The sequence below is a fragment of the Acomys minous genome (genome assembly GCF_964271855.1).
Source record: "Acomys minous genome assembly, chromosome: 7".
NCBI lineage: Eukaryota > Metazoa > Chordata > Mammalia > Rodentia > Muridae > Acomys > Acomys minous.
Window position 1 is genome coordinate 73816428 of NC_140488.1, and position 17651 is coordinate 73834078.

Consider the following 17651-nt stretch of genomic DNA (forward strand, 5'->3'; position numbering starts at 1 on the left):
AAAATGACTCCATAAAATCCCAGAACAAGCTGAGTGTGGTGGCGCATGCCTGTAATCCCAGCACTCAAATGCAAAGACAGGCCGACCTCTGTGAGTTTAAGTCCACCCTAGTCTACGAAATGAGTTCCAAAACAGCCAGGCTACACAGAGAAACCCTGTCTCAAAATAAAAAATAAAAAAAAGAAAAAAAGAAAAGAAAAGAAAAGAAAGGAAAAAAGAAAAAGAAAAAGAAAGAAGGGGGACTGGAGAGATGGTTGAAAGACCAAGAGCATTGTCTGTTCTTCCAAAGATCCTGAGTTCAATTCCCAGCAAACACATGGTGGCTCACAACCACCTATAATGAGATCTGGTACCCTTTTCTGGCGTGCAGGCACACATGTCGGCAGAATAAATAAATCTATCTTTAAAAAAAAGAAAAAAACAAAAAGATCTGGGAGCAAGCTGGTAGGGTATTTCTTAATTGATAATGGATGTGGGAGGACCCAGCCCATTGTAGGAGAGCTCACTCCTGGGCTAGTGGTCTTGGGTTCTATAGGAAAGCAAGCTGAGGGAGGTATGTCAGCTCCTGCCTTCAGGTGCCTGATGGCTTTGAGTTTCTGCGTTGGCTTCCCTCAATGGACTGTGATTAAGAATATGTAAGCCAAATAAACCCTTCCTCACCAAGTTGCTTTTGGTCATGGTGTTTCATCTCAGCAGGAACCTTAAGACAGAGTCCTAATAAAAACATTTCCATTGGACTGTAGAGATGGCTCAGTGGTTAAGAGCACTGACTGCTCTTTCAGAGGACATGGGTTCAATTCCCAGCACCTACATGGTTGCTCACCCCTGCCTGCGACTCCAGTTCCAGGGCTTCTGACATTCTTATACAGACATGCAGGCAGTCAAACACTGATGAACATAAGACAAAAATAAAGTATACATATTTAGGGCTGGAGAGATGGCTCAGAGATTAAGAGCACTGACTACTCCTCCAAAGGTCCTGAGTTCAATCCCAGCAACCACATGGTGGCTCACAGCCATCTGTAATGTGATCTGATGCCCTCTTTTGGCCTGCAAGTGTTATGTGCAGGCAGAACATTGTATACATAATAATAAATAAATAAATCTTAAAAAAACAAACACACATTTCCATTTTTCTGGTTGCCTCACCTGACCCCTGCGAAAGGCAACCTCTGTACTGTACTGATTTCCATTAGGGATTCATATTGATTGTCCTTGAACTATGAAGAAACCAAATTAAGCACTGTTAACATTTGGAGACGGGCCTATCTCACTTGGTGCCTATGAGAGTCACCCAAATCATCACACTGATCAAGCAGTTCATTCTTTTATGGTATTTGTGTTGTTTGCGAGTTTCTGTTTGTTTCTGCCATTGCTACCCTGAAATACCTGAATCTACGTAATTGATTTTGGGTTTTTGAGACATGGTCTCACTATGTAGGCTTGGTTCCCCTGGAACTTGCTATATAGAAGACCAGGCTGGCCTTGAACTCAGAGAGCTCCGTCTGCTTCTACCTCCCAAATGCTGGGATTAAAGTCATGTGCCACCATGCTCAGCATAAATCTATGTGATTTATAAAGAAAAGCAGTCTTCTGGGGTGCACACCTGTAGTCCCAGCACTCAGGAGGCTAAGGGAGGAAGCGCTCAAGTTTGGGGTCAGCCTGGGATACATAGGAAGATTCTATCAGAGTGAGAGAGGAGGAAGATGACTGAGAGGCCGTTTGGGTTCATGCACCTAGAGCCTGGGGAGTTAAAAGCCCAGCTGTTGGTGAGGACCTGATATTCCTTCCTTACCTCAAGGCAGAAACTGGAAGGGTCAAGTGTGGGTATGGAAGAGACAGAACCTGAGGGGCATTTGGCGGAACAGAAAATCAGTTGCACACCAACCAGTCCCATACCCCAGGAAAGAAAGTTTTCGTTGTTGTTATTTGGTGGGTTTTGGTTTTGGTTTTAGAGCCCCTTAGTGGTTTGTTTGGTTTTGGTTTTTCTTTTTTAAGATTCTGCCTGCATGTACACCTGCACACCAGAAGGAGGCACCAGATCTCATTGTAAATGGTTGTGAGTCACGATGTGGTTGCTGGAATTGAACTCAGGACCTTTGGAAGACTAGCCAGTGCTCTTAACTTCTGAGCCATCTCTCCAGCCCTGTTTTTCGTTTTTTTTGAGACAGGGTTTCTCTGTGTAGCCTTGGCTATCCTGGACTCACTTTGAAGACCAGGCTGGCCTCGAACTCACAGAGATCCTCTGCCTCCCCAATGCTGGGATCACAGACCCACACCACTGCGCCCAGATGGTTTGTTTGGTTTTATTTGAGATTAAGATTTACGTAGCTGAGGATGACCTTGAACTTTGATCTTCCTACCTCCACCTCCCAGGTGTTGGGGTCACAGATTAACCCCATACCTACTTTTTTGTTGTGTTTGTTTGTTTTTAGAGACAGGGTCTCTCTATGTTATCTTGGCTGTCCTGGACTCACTTTGTAGACCAGGCTGGCCTCGAACTCACAGCGATCCGCCTGCCTCTGCCTCCCGAGGGCTGGAATTAAAGGCGTGCGCACCACGTCTACTTTTATGTGGGGTGCTGCAGATAGAACCGGGGGGCCTGGTACATACTAGGCAAGCACTGTAGTAACTGAGTCATAGTCTCAGCCCATAGACCTGTTTAACTTAACTTGTCTGTGCCTCAGTGTTCTCATCTGCAAAGGGGTGATGATGATAATAATACCCAGAAAACTCATGTAAGGAGTACAAAGCTTAGTATAGGTAGAGTGTGTAGGACGGGGCCTGGCCAGCACTGTTGCTGTCACTCTGCCTCATCTCTCTACGTCCCCATTCTGAACTCTCCCACTGTGCCTCATTATTTTATTTCCACTCTGTGGGCATAGGTGACACTCGGTGTAATTTACAGATCACTTTTTGTTTTGTTTTGCTTTTAAATGCCTCTGGTACAGAAAAGTTCAAACACACGCAGACATCCAGAGGAGAGTATCATCGTGAACCTCTGTTAAGGAGCCTCAGAAATTCTCAATAATCTTTGTTTGCCCCTCTCCTTTGCATCCCTACCGCAGGAGTTCAATGTTAGTTCCAGATGGCCCATCCTTTTGTTTAAAAATACCTCATTATGCTTCTTTAACAGGTAAGGACTTAGAAATTACACTAATACTGATATCACACTTAAAAATGAATAATGATTAGGGGGTTTTTCTTTTCTTTCTTTCTTTTTTTTTTTTTTTTTTGCAAGATAAGGCCCCACTACCTAGCCCTGGCTTGGCCTCTGCTTCCCAGGTGCTAGGAGTAAAGGCACGTGACACTATGCCTAGCTTAGGGACAGCTTTTGAAACCCCATTTCCTTGAGAGATACTGGGGAAACAGGGATTCTTGATTCACTGTAAATTTAAAAATGGGGATAAGCAAGAGTTTGAGTATGTAAAGTGTTTTGAACAGTACCTTCCTTTCACATGCCAAGTGGGATACAGAGCTGTTCTTGTGAATCTCTTATCCACTCTATGGTTCCCTTCAGTCTGTCTTATTTCTGGCCGCTGAGTGAGGCCAGAAGGATTTAGAGCTCTGGTGGGGTGTTCCTTGGAGCACTAGAGCCCCTGGGTGAGCAAATGGGGCTCCAGAAAGCACTAGAAATGGCCCAAAGGTTGGGGAAGAGGACATACTTGCCACAGCACGGTCACACACATATATACCAAATAAATAAGTGGATGTTTTGTTTGTTTTGTTTGAGACAGTGTTTCTGTGTAGCTCTGGCTGTCCTGGAACTTACTCTGTAGACCAGGCTGGACTCAGAGAGACTCACCTGCCTCTGCCTTCCTGAGTGCTGGGATTAAAGGTGTGTGCCACCATGCCTGGTATATAAATGTTTTTAAATTGAAGAAAATATCCAGGATGCAAGGAGGGTTAGTCCTTCCTTCCAGTCGGTCAGGGCCTTTTGGGGATCACTTGCAGCTAGGAAGGTAGAGAAGAAGGGGTACATCAGCTTCTGAGTGGCAACCTCTACATACAATTTACATATGGGGCAGCCCACTGCAATAGCAACTAGAAACCTGTTTTCCTTTATCTTGAGCACTCCCAAGTGCTGGGATTAAAGGCATGTGCCACCACCCTGGCTCTAAAGATCTTCTCAGTAGAGAAATTGAACTCTTAAATATGAGTTCAAATCATACAAGCTGGATGTATGGCACAAGGCTGGGATCCCAGAACTCACAGGACTCCAGCAGGAATGTTAAGAGTTCAAAGCCAGCCTGAGCAGATTAAGACCCTACTTCACTAAAAAAAAAAAAATCAACTAGTACTTAAAAGCAAAGCTTGACACAGGTGCTCACCTGTTATCTTAATACTCAAGAGGCCGAGGAACAAAAAGTGAGAGTTTAAGGCCCGCTCTGGCTACATAGTAAGATTCTATATGTGAGGCGGGCATGGTGGTGCACCCCTTTAATCCCAGCATCCAGGACAGAGGCAGGCCGATCACTGTGAGTTTGAGGCCAGCCTGGTCTACAAAGAGAGTCCAGGACAGCCAGGGCTAACACAGAGAGACTCTGTCTCAAAAAACAAAAACAAAACAAAACAAAAAAAAACCACACACACAAAAGATTCTATGTGTGAACATAAAAATCAGCTGGGCATGGTGGCACATGCCTTTAACCCCAGCACTTGGGAGGCAGAGGCAGACAGATCTCTGTGAGTTCAAGGCCAGCCTGGTCTACAAAATTAGTGTTTGTTTATCTTTACAATACTAAAGAACCCAGAGACTCATGTATGCTAGGCAAGTGCTTTACTACTGAGGCACAGCCCCAGCACTCTTTATTTTTTAAGTCTGGGTCTCACTGAGTTGCTCAGGTTGGATGGATCTTGAGATCCTCTTGCCTCTGCCTTCTAAACACTGGGATCAGAGGTGTGCACCACCATGAGGGGCTTAGGCTTTGTCTTTTGAAAACCTTTCTTCAGTCAGCTTAAGGTTGCAGGATTGCACCTCTGGGTGTTTGAATTCCAAGTACGTTAAGCGCCAAGCACTGGCAGGGAGGGAAAGGGGAAATGGAGCCCTCTATGGAACATTACAATATAATATCCTCCACTCACAAGGACAAGAGAAACAAGCATGCAATTTACTCACTCTCTCTACCCCTTCCCTTCGCCCTCAACACTCAAACTCACCGCCGTAGTTTTGACGGAACTGAAAATGCCAGCCGTCACGTGAACACGCAGCCCAATACCAAGCACCACGCCAGCTAGCACCAATGCTCCAGGGCGCAGGCGCAAGACCTTCTTGGGCGGGGCTTAGACGCTCTTCCGGAGTGCCGGATCCTGGATTGGCCAGCCTGGAGACCAACGGATGGCTCTTCCGGTCTTGGTAGCGCGCCGGGCCTGTGTCAGGCGGCAGCGAGCGAAATTCAAAAGCGGCTCTTCCTGGAAATCCCTCCCGTCTCCTTGGCCATGGAGGCTTCCCAAGGTTTAGCGGAAGTCGAGACACTGAGTCCACAGCTAGCTGCGAACTACCTGAGGTATGCTTGGGCCTGCGAACCGGCCTAGCTCGCAGTCCCTAGCCTGGAGTTGGGGCGGTAATGACTCCCATGCCCACGGTCCCCTAGGAATCACCTGTGGCTTTGACCCGATTTCTAACCTGGGGAGCCCCCCTGCCTCCGCGCGCCCTGCCACCTTAGTCAAATGACTTCAGTATGAACTCTTTAAGAGGCCGAGTTTCACTTAGTTAATTCAATTAGTTAATTAGTTAATGAAGTCCTAGCCTGTGCGGGAAAGAGAGAGGAAAATAGTCCCCAAGTTGTTAGTAGTCAGGTAATACAAACGGGGATCTGAAAAAGAAATAATATATGCTGTAAAATGCTCCATTTCCTGACCAGAGTGTTGGCATTAAAGGAAAGATTGGCCAATTATAACGGGCGGTGGCTGAAAGAAAAACAGGAGAAAAGAAGCCAGTAAGCCCTGTGAATGAATACTTTTCCACCAGATGGCTGAGTCGGAGCTTGGTAGTGTGGAGAGGAATATTTAACTATTAAAAATTATAGTACAGTGTTGGAGATGTGACTCAGAGGTTAAGAGCATTGACTGCTCTTGTACCCGTGTGGTGCGCTGACACACATGCAGGCAAAACACCCACACCTATAAAAATGGAACTAAATAATATTAAATTTAAGAAAATCTCCAGAAATTATAAGCAAAGGACTTGTAGACATTTCTCTTAAAAACAGTAATAATGGCAAACAAAACACCCTGGTCTTCAGTGATCCAGGACAGCCAAGGCTACAGGGCAAAACCCTTTCTTGAGAAAAAAAAAAAAAAAAGAGCAAACAAGTACACGAAAAGATGTTCAAAACGATGACTCATGAGTAGAGGGGGGAAAAGATTACAACTTTACAACTGCAATGGGGTATGTGGCATTATGGAGGGTGAGCGCTGTCATGTGAGTGCTGGGAATTGAACCAGGGTCCTCTGAAGTGCAGCCAGTGCTCTTAACCATGGAGTCTTTCTATAGCATATAGATTTATGTTGTTGAATTGTAGGGTTTTGTTTTGTTTTGAGATGGAGTTTCTCTGTGAAGCTCTGGCTGTTCTGGACTCACTCTGTAGACCAGGCTGGCCTTGAACTCAGGGAACCACCCACGTCTGCCTCCTGAGATCCATCTGCCTCTGATTTCTGCCCAGTGCAGGGAGTAAAGGTGTTAGCCACCACTGTTAGGCATGGACTTTTGTTTTGTTTTCTTTAGAGAAAGGTCCTTACTATGTGAAGCCCAGGCTGCTCTTGAACTCCCCATCCTTCTCCCTCAGTCTCCAGAGTGATGGTATTACAGGTGTGTATCACCATGTCCCACTGAATTAAAGATCAGCCAGTGGGAGTTGGAGAGGTGGCTCAGCAGTTAAGAGCACTGTCTGCTCTTCCAGAGGACCCAGGTTCAATTCCCAGCACCCACATGGCAGCTCACAGCTGTCTGTAACACCAAGATCTGACACCCTCATACTGATACATGCAGGCACATTAAAAAAAAAAAAAGATCAGCTAGTGTCAGCAGTGGACAGTGTGACCAGTATTCTGATGAGATTCCTGTAGAGGTTCTCCCTCGAGGGACCTCCTTTTAGATAAAAACGGAGAAAAGAATTTCAAGACTACCCAGAGTGAAGCAAAGTTAATGAATCTATAAATATTTAGACCTGGGTCAAAGGATGGTACATGGGTGTATGTGTCACAAGAGTCGAAGCTCTGGTGTCTTCACAATGGCTATCTATAAAAGTCTGTGACTTTCCAACTTCATATCCCAAAGTATGTAATTTATAACAAGGTTTAAAAATTAATCAAGCTTAATTAAATTAAGTAAAATATATGAGCTGGTTTAGTTGTTTTTCTGGAAGAATGTTCTTTTGCAATTGAAATTCTAAGGTCGTTTTATGAGGTTCATTGTTTAGATTTCAGGATGAAAAGAGTGCTGAGCCAGGCGTGGTGGCGCACACCTTTAATCCCAGCACTTGGGAGGCAGAGGCAAGTGGATCACTGTGGGTTCGAGGCCAGCCTGGTCTACAGAGTGAGTCCAGGACAGCCAAGGCTACACAGAGAAACTCTGTCTTGAAAAACCGAGAGAGAGAGAGAGAGAGAGAGAGAGAGAGAGAGAGAGAGAGAGAGAGAGAGAGAAGTTTATTTGTTTTTTGTGTTTTTGTTTTTTCGAGACAGGGTTTCTCTGTGTAGCCTGGACTGGACTCACTTTGTAGACCAGGCTGGCCTCGAACTCACAGCGATCCGCCTGCCTCTGCCTCCCGAGTGCTGGGATTAAAGGCGTGCGCCACCACGCCCGGCTTTACTTGTTATTTTTTAAAACATCTTTGTTTGAAATATATTTAGAAAGACACATACTCTGTAGAAAGTCTGGCTTTGTCAATGTGTTGAGCTTAATTTTTTTTTCCTTTTTCAAGACAGGGTTTCTCTGTGTAGCCTTGGCTGCCCTGGACTCACTTTGTAGATCAGGCTGGCCTCAAACTCACAGAGATTTGCCTGCCTCTATATCCTGAGTGCTGGGATTAAAGGGGTGCGCCACCAAACCCAGCTGTATTGAACTTTTTGGTGCTCCATCAGCAGAAAGGGCAAACTAGATATCTGAACATTAACTCGTCATATTATCAGATATTTTCCTCAATTATATAAGTTGCCTTTTATTCTTTAAATTTTGTTTTGTTTCCTCATACACCGGGGTATCATTTGTGTGTGTGTGTGTGTGTGTGTGTGTGTGTGTGTGTGTGTGTGTGTACACATAGATGCATTGCATGCTTTGTTGTATTTATTGCTAGTGGTAGGAATTTTTAGAAGGCGACAATAATTACATTCTTTGGTTGGTTGTGCTGAAGATTGAACCTAGGTAGCACTTTGCATATTAGACAAGTGTTTTCTCATTGAGCTACATCTCAGCCCAATCTACATACGTGACAGGGCAACTGTGAAATAACTACCAGTACACCCATATCCATACATTGGGTTACCGTGTAGCTGTTGAAGACGTAGTGTATAGCATGAAGGCATATCACAGTCTTTTCAGTGTTGGTGTTTGTACAGATTATTTTACCAGTACTTGCCCTTTCAGTTTCTTTTTCTTTCCTTTTTTTTATTTATTTTTATTTTTATTTTTATTTTTTGGACTCAGGGTTTCTCTATGTAGCCCTGGCTGTCCTGGAACTCACTCTGTAGACCTTGAACTCACAGAGACCTTTTAGTTCCTTGATCTCCTTTTTTGAAGTTATCTTTTCCCTTTACATCATTTAACATATCAGTTATATTGCATGCCTTGTGGCTACAAGTTACTGCGGCCCTTTCTGTATTGCCACCTTTCAGAGACTTGCGTGGATTCTGCTGTCTTTTTTGTTTGTTTTGTTCTTTCTTTTTTTGCTTTTTGTTTGTTTTGTTTTTTCAAGACAGGGTCTCTCTGTGTAGCCTTGGCTGTCCTGGACTAGCTTTGTAGACCAGGCTGGCCTCGAACTCACAGCAATTTGCCTGCCCCTGCCTCCCGAGTGCTGGGATTAAAGGCGTGAGCCACTGCGCCCAGCTTGGTTTTGTTTTTTTCATGACAGGCTTTCTCTGTGTTTCACTGGCTGTCCTGGATTCACTCTGTAGACCAGGCTGGCCTCGAACTCACAGCGATCCGCCTGCCTCTGGAGTCGCATGTAGCACAGGCTGGTCTGGAACTCACTATGTAGCTGAAGCTAGCCTAGAACTTCTGCCTCTATCTCCCAAGTGCTAGGAGAATTTATTTTTCCTCATGCTTCCATTGGTTTCAGTACAGGGAGGATATGACAAAGCAAAGCAGTAACAGGAGAGGGCAAGGGTAACATGTAGGCCAGAAGAGACTTCCAATAATGTTATCATAGTATGCGTCCATTAAAGGATCACTCATGTCAGAGCCCTCAGAATCTTACTGTCCCTGCAGCTGCTCTTTGACAAGCCCAGAGGTGTGTTTTACTAACTTGCTAAGCATTTCTAAATCCAATGAAGTTAAATTAACTGTAATTGCAGCCACACTTCATTAATGGAATCACCTCCCCACCTCCAGTCTTAGTGATTGAACCCAGTTCTCATGCTTCCTGGGAAAGTGCTTTGTCATTCTTTTTCACTTAAAATAAAACAAAACAAAACAGAACAGAACAGAACAACTTTGAGCCAGGTGGTAGTGGCGCACTCCTTTAGTTCCAGCACTTGGGAGGCAGAGACAGGTGGATCACTATGAGTTCGAGGCCAGTATGGTCTACAGAGAAAGTTCCAGGACTGTCAGAAATGTTACACTTAGAAACTCTGTTTCAAAAAACCAACCAACCAATAAACAAAAACCTTTGAAATAGAGCCTCATTAAGATACTCAATACTTGAATACCCAAGTTCAAGACCAGCATGAGCATCTTTTTTGTTTGTTTGTTTTTTATTTTGTTTTGTTGTTGTTGTTGTTTTGTTTGTTTGTTTATACAGGGATTATCTGGCTGTCCTGGAACTCACAGGCTGTAGACGAACCTACAGGGCATTTTCTTAAAGATGGTGGAGGGCCCAGGACACTGTGGGTGGTGTCATCCCTGGGCTGGTGGCCCTGGGCAGTATAAGAAAGCAGGCTGAACAAGCCAATGGTAGTAAGCTAATAAGCAGCCAGTCCTCCATGGCTTCTGAAGCACTCCTACCTCTAGGTTCCTCCCCTCCTTGAGACTTACCGTCAATGATGAACAGCCATGTGGAAGTGGAAGCCAAACAAACCCTTTCCTCCCCAAGTTGCTTTTGGTCATGGTGTTTCATCACAGCAATAACAACTCTAAGACACACCAAGCACACTCATTTGGAATATTGAACAAAAACAACAGATCTACCTGGAGCACGGGGTCAGAAAGGAACCTTAAGCAAGGCCTGAACTGTATCTTTTTAAATTTTTTTTTACTGAGAATGTATTATATAAAATAGTAGCTTTCATTATGACACTTGTTTGTATGTATGTATTGTGTGTGTGTATAAACTACTTTGGTGGTATTTATCTCACCATTACCCATATTTAAAACGATTTGTAGTGCAATCTTTTTGTGTGTGTGCAAATAACATTTCTTTCCTCCTCATCCTGCCTCTGCCTCCCGAGTACTGGGATTGCAGGTGTGTGCCACTGTGCCCAGCTGCTTAATTTATTTTTATTTTATGCTCACTGGTGTTTTGCTTGCATGTATGTCTGTTTGTGTGAGGGAGTCAGAAACTCTGGAACTTGAGTTACAGCCAATTGTGTGCTGCCATGTGGGTGCTGGGAACTGAACTTGTGTCCTCTGAAGAGCAGCTCTTATAACTGTTAAGCTATCTCTCCAGCCCCTCAAAGAAATTCTTAACTGTTTAGTCATTACCCCAGTACCACTACGGGGTTATAAAGTGGTATCTCTTTGATTTTGGCTTGCATTTTCCTGATAACTAACTTGGAACATTTTTTTATGTTATTTATCTTTTTTAAAAATATAATTTTGGGGCTGGAGAGATGGCTCAGCTGTTAAGAGCACCAACTGCTCTTCCAGAGGTCCTGAGTTCAATTCCCAGCAACCACATGGTGGCTCACAACCATCTGTAATGTGATCTGATGTGCACAGTATACATAATAAATAAACAAAAAATATTTAAAATATATATATATATATAATTTTTAAGTCATAGTAAGTATACAAATTAATAGATGCACAGATATTTATCACGTTCGCCATACACACACACATACACATACACACATATATTGTTTTAAAAAATCCCAATTATTTGATTTTACCAATAAAGACTCAAGAGTCAGATGCTAAGATGAAAACTTGCTAGCTCAGAGAGGCAGAGGAAGCATCCAGCTGACTTTTCTACTTAGTTCATGTCCTAAAGGAAAAAGCCAAAAACCAAAAACTAAATGCCAAAAAGCTCTTTCTTCTCCACACTGTCTTAAATGTACTTCCAAGTCTCTCCTTTCTATGTAATACCTGTTAGCTGGTTTCTTGCCCTGCCTCTGGACCTAAGTGTTAAAGTTATTTTTATATATCTGCGTTTGTTTCTCTTAATTCCTCTCTTAACCCGGCTATCACACAAATAACTGAGACTCTTTTTATATTTGTTTATAAAGCTTTACAAGACAATCTTGAGCAGTTTAAGTCTGTTCTTAACACTATGTTATCCTGATAGAGTTTCTCTGTGTAATAACCCTGGCTGTCCTGGACTCACTTTATAGACCAGGCTGGCCTTGACTCAGAGATCCACCTACCTCTACCTCCTGAGTGCTGGGATTACAGGTGTGTACCACCATGCCCTGCTAATTTCATTCTTTTTATGGTCAACTAATACCCAATTGTGTATTTATATTACACTTTCTCTAATCATGTTGCTGGGAAGCCTGGCTGAGTCCATGACCTGGGTATTATGTATAGCATTGTGATGAACATGGGTATGAAGGAGTCTCTAGAGTAAGCTGACTGACTTGGGTGGGTAAATGCCCAGAGGTGATGTAATTGGATTATAAACCTCCATATTGTCTTCCATAGAGGCTGTACTAATGTATATTTTCAACAGTATGTAAAGATTGTTCCTCAAATTCAAATTCTTGTCTTTTTTTCATAATATTCTTTCTTTTAATGATTTATTTATTATGTATACAGTGCTCTGTCTGCATGTACACCTGCATGCCAGAAGAGGGCATCGGATCACATTATTGATGGTGGTGAGCTACCATGTGGTTGCTGGAAATTGAACTCAGGACCCCCTGGAAGAGCAGCCAGTGCTCTTAACCTCTGAGCCCAAATTCTTGTCTTCTTGCCGGCACTTGTCTTAGTTATTTTAAGTTGAATGAGCTAGAGTTTCTTTTAATTGTCTACTTATTGTTAACTGCGTGCGATAGCTGTGCATATGTGTGTGCAGAGGTCAGAGGATAGCTCTGGGGACTTGCTTCCTTCCTTCTGTCATGGCTTCCAGGGGTTGTAAGGCTAGTGCTGAGAGTGCTTTACAGGCTAAGCTATCTTGCTGGGCCAGGATGGAGTCTCACTATAGCTTTGATTTGCATTTCCCTGGGGAATAATAATATTGAGCATTTATTCCTATAATCCATTATCCATTATTTTTCTTGTGTGGTTTTTGAAACAGTCTTATCTAACTTGGGTTGGTGTCAAACTTGCTATGTAGGTAAGGTTGGCCTTAAATTCCTAATCCTCCCATCTCTACCTTCCATGTACTGAGATTATAAGCATATACTAGCATGTCTAACTGTATTTCTTTTTGTTTTGAAACAGGGTCTTAACTCTGTAGTCCAGGCTGGCCTAGAGTGTTAACAAGGTTTTTCTTTCTTTACATCCTTCCATCTATGTCAGTGTAGGTGGGTGGATACACATGGCACAGCATGTTTGTAGGCCACATGACAACCTGGGGAATTCAGTTCGCTTCCTTCAAGCTCTTGGTTACAGGGATCAAACTCAGTCATCAGACTTGGTGGCAAGCCCCTCTACCCATTGAGCCATCTCACCTGCCCTAGCCTAGAACTTTTAATAATCTTGTCTCAGCCTCTGTAGTGCTTGACTCCAAGTACAATGGAATGCTTTTTATTTTTTTTTTTTTGTTAATCTCTGCCACTCTGAATGGAGGGCATTAGAAACCCAACTCAGTGACTGGGCTGGATGAGCCTCAGCTGGTACATTGTTTGCCTAGTATGCACAAAGCCCTGAGTTCAATCCTCAGCACCACACATAACATTGGGCAAAGCACATGCCTAAAATTCTTAGCACTCATGAAGTGCTAAGTGGGGTAGAGTCCAGAGGATAGTTTAAGGACAACTTGGCTATATAGTGAGTTTAGGAAGAACTGCATGAGATATTGAGACTTTCTTTTAAAAAAGCCCAACTACAGTCTGGATTCTAAAATGGACTCTAGGCTTTCATAGATTCAATGTTCAGTCTGTTTCCATTCTTGGGACTTGACCTCAGAGCCTCCTTCATGCCAAGCAGGTGGTCTACTACTTGAGCTACATTCCTAATCCCATATCATTTTTTTTTTTACCTTTAAAAAAAACAGATATGTGCAAGAAGCCAAAGTAGCAGCTAAGAATGGAGATCTGGAAGAAGCATTGAAACTTTTCAGCTTGGCAAAGGACATTTTTCCCACCAAAAAGGTGATGAGCAGAATCCAAAAACTGCAAGAAGCTTTGGAGCATTTGGCAGAAGAAGAAGATGACGAATTTACAGATGTGTGCAACTCTGGCTTGCTGCTTTATCGAGAGCTGTATGAGAAACTCTTTGAGCACCAGAAGGAAGGCATCGCCTTTCTCTACAGCCTGTATAAGGATGGAAGAAAAGGGGGCATCTTAGCAGACGATATGGGATTGGGAAAGACTCTTCAGATCATTGCTTTCCTGTCTGGCATGTTTGATGCTTCACTTGTGAATCATGTGCTATTGATCATGCCAACCAATCTCATTAATACATGGGTCAAAGAATTTGCCAAGTGGACTCCAGGAATGAGAGTCAAAACCTTTCATGGCTCCAGCAAGGAAGAACGTACTAGAAGCCTGACACGGATTCAACAAAGGAATGGTGTCATTATCACTACCTATCAAATGTTAATCAATAATTGGCAACAACTTGCAAGCTTTAATGGACAAGCATTTGTATGGGACTATGTCATCCTTGACGAAGCCCATAAGATCAAAAGTGCCTCTACCAAGTCAGCAATATGTGCTCGTGCTGTTCCTGCAAGTAATCGCCTCCTTCTCACAGGAACGCCAATCCAGAATAATTTGCAAGAACTGTGGTCCCTATTTGATTTTGCTTGCCAAGGCTCCTTGTTAGGAACATTAAAAACTTTCAAAATGGAGTATGAAAATCCTATTATTAGAGCAAGAGAGAAAGATGCTACCCCTGGGGAGAAGGCCTTGGGATTAAAGATATCTGAAAACTTAATGGAAATCATAAAACCCTATTTTCTCAGGAGGACCAAAGAAGAAGTACTGACAAAAAAGGCAGACAACCCAGAGGCCAGACTCAGCAAAGAGAATCCAGGTGTTGAAACCATTTGTGAGATGCTTTCCCTCACCAGGAAAAATGATTTAATTGTGTGGATACGTCTTGTGCCTTTACAAGAGGAAATTTATCGGAAGTTTGTGTCTTTAGATCACATCAAGTTGTTGTTAACAGAGACACGTTCACCTCTGGCTGAGCTGGGTGTCTTAAAGAAGCTCTGTGACCACCCTAGGCTGCTATCTGCACGAGCTTGTAATTTGCTGAATCTAGGGACTGCCACATTCTCTGCTCAAGATGAAGATGAGCAAGAAGATGCCTCAGATGTGGACAGCATTGATCACTTAACTGACAGTACACTGATGCAAGAGTCTGGAAAAATGATATTCTTAATGGCCCTGCTAGAGAGACTTAAAGATGAAGGACATCAAACTCTGCTGTTTTCTCAGTCGAGAAAAATTCTCAACATCATTGAGCGCCTCTTAAAGAATAAGCACTTTAAGACGTTGCGCATTGATGGCACAATTACCCATCTTTGGGAACGAGAAAAAAGAATTAAGTTATTCCAGCAAAATAAAGAATACTCGGTTTTTCTACTTACCACTCAAGTAGGTGGTGTTGGCCTAACATTAACTGCAGCAACTAGAGTGGTCATTTTTGACCCTAGCTGGAACCCGGCAACTGATGCTCAGGCTGTGGATAGAGTTTACCGAATTGGACAAAAAGAAAATGTAGTGGTCTATCGGCTAATCACCTGTGGAACTGTAGAAGAAAAGATATATAGAAGACAGGTTTTCAAGGACTCATTAATCAGACAAACTACTGGTGATAAGAAGAATCCATTCCGCTATTTCACCAAACAAGAGTTAAGAGAGCTCTTCACAGTTGGGGATCTGCAGAACTCGGCAACCCAGATGCAGCTTCAGCCTCTGCATTCTGCTCATCGGAGATCTGATGAGAAACTAGATGAGCATATTGCCTTCCTGCACTCGCTGGGCATAGCAGGAATCTCAGACCATGATTTGATGTTCACCCATGATCTGTCTGTTAAAGAAGAGCTTGCCATGCTAGAAGACTCTCAGTATATTCAACAGAGAGTTCAGAAAGCTCAATTCCTTGTTGAATCTGAGTCTCAATATACAATGGAAAGACAAAGAACTGGCAGTGAAGAGGCCTGGCTCAAAGCACAGGAATTTCCTTATCAACAGAAGAAGAAAGGTCCCGAATTGAACAAACCCCAGCCTCGACCATCACGCCTTCTGACTTATCCTACCCAGGTAGAGGCTATCAGTTCTCAAATGGCCAGTATAAACATTTCTGATCAATCTGTAGAGAGTGAGCCCCAAGAGCACTCAAAGGCACATGATGTTACTTTGCTGCAAGGTGATCAGCACCACTGCGAAACTACATTTGATACTGGCACTGTAGCTACTTCACCCCAGGGGGCTGGGGGTACAGGAGGAGTTTGGACTGACTCTTCAGTGGGACCTGCAGAAGATTTTGCAGCTGAAAATGAAGCCGTGCCGAAGGCATTACAAGCATCGCCTAGGCAAGAGGCCCTGCCGGAGAACCTCCCGGGAAGTTTTAATGATTTTCCTGGACAATCCAGCAAGGCTGCTCTTTGGCCAAATTTAGATCTACAGGATAGTGTGGTTTCATATCATCGCAGTCCCACAGCAAATGAAAATCAAAACAGAGAATCAGATGAACCTGTGGTTGAAATATCTGATGACTTGTCAGCATCCCCTCGTGCACTGCAGGGTGCTCAAGCAATGGAGGGCGAGTTGGAAGTAAGGCCCCAGTTGGAGTTGGAAGAAAACCTTTTAGAATCACCACCACAGTATGCATGTGATTTCAATCTTTTCCTGGAGGACTCTGCAGACATTAGACAAAATCTCTCTAGCAAGTTTTTGGAAGGTGTTGAGAAAGAAAATAACTTGCAGAGCCCTGCAGCTAACTCCAGGGCAGAGTCAACACTTAATCTCAGTTTGGATTCATCTAATAAGAGTGAGGAAGAACTACAAATGATGAGTGTGAAAAAAAGAAACAAAGCTAGAAGGATCCTCTCAGATGACGAAAATGAAGATGATGTTTTTAAAGGTACTTCCAGCACAAGTTCATTTAGTATGTCTCCCCTTCCATTCTCATCTGTGAAACAATTTGATGCTTCAACTCCCCAAAATGACACCAATCTATCTGGAAGGTTTTCACCTAAAATACCTGATAATATAAATACGTCCCTAAATTCTAGGAGATCTCTGGCTTCTAGGAGGTCTCTAATCAATGTGGTTTTAGATGATGTGGAAGATATGGCAGAAAGGCTTGATGACAGCAGTGAGGAGGAAGAAGAGGAGGAGGAGAGTGCTCCAGGTCATTCAGAAGACAGTGGTGAAGAAGCCTCAGAACACACGGAAGAGAAGCCTTCTGGGGAAACGCTGGCCTCAAGAAACGAGCCCAGCAGCTTGCCTGTGTCTGAGCCCAGTTCTCTGGCCCCACAGAGTTCTCCCTGTGCCTCTGAACCTTTGTCAAGTGACCCTTTGCTTGATCTTCCCCAGGATCCAGCAGCGGAGGCTACTAATGACTATGAGACTCTCGTAGCTCGTGGAAAAGAGCTGAAAGAGTGTGGGAAGGTCCAGGAGGCTCTCAACTGCTTAGTTAAAGCACTTGACATAAAAAGTGCAGATCCTGAGGTCATGCTCATGACCTTAAGTTTGTATAAGCAACTTAACAACACTTGAGAACTTTATAGCCTACTTATGTCTAAAATGAAACTGTATATAAAAGTTTTGCTCAGTAGTTCTTCCCTTGAATATTGCACTTTTCCCCCCTTAGGCATACTTTGCAAACATTCAGAAGTGTTTTTTATTTTTAATTGATAGTGCCTAAAGTTTTTGTGAAACTATTCTATTTTACTCTGTAAAGGACCATCTTGTCTGTTAGTAGCTCAGATCTGAAAATAAATTTTCTCAAGTGTTTTCCATTTATGTTCTTTCACAAGGTGATAGATAAGCAGATATGTTATGATGTATGATGATGTTTGGGGGGACACTATGGTGGGCCCTTGTCAAGGTGTACTTCCCTAAGGAATTATGCCATGCAACAGGGCTTGTATAAGGAGGTTTATTGTGGGAGGGAAGGAGGGGAGAGGAGGGAGGGTCTGGAGAAGGGATAGAGACAG

The 17651-nt window shown here is 43.3% G+C and overlaps 1 protein-coding gene across 7 annotated transcripts in view; it reads left to right on the forward strand.

Annotated features, from left to right (window-relative positions):
- Positions 1-17448, forward strand: part of ERCC6L (ERCC excision repair 6 like, spindle assembly checkpoint helicase) — a 28757-nt gene extending 11309 nt beyond the window's left edge. For 6 of the 7 annotated variants that reach the window (XM_084789454.1, XM_084789452.1, XM_084789451.1 and 3 more), the window contains one exon: positions 13533-17448. In XM_084789454.1, the coding sequence (XP_084645580.1) occupies positions 13633-17211 (3579 nt within the window). In that variant the 5' untranslated portion in view covers positions 13533-13632 and the 3' untranslated portion in view covers positions 17212-17448. Of the gene's footprint in view, positions 1-5306; positions 5508-13532 lie in introns of those variants that run through there. The other variant, XM_084789450.1, reaches the window with a different exon arrangement.
- Positions 17449-17651: the final 203 nt, after the last annotated feature.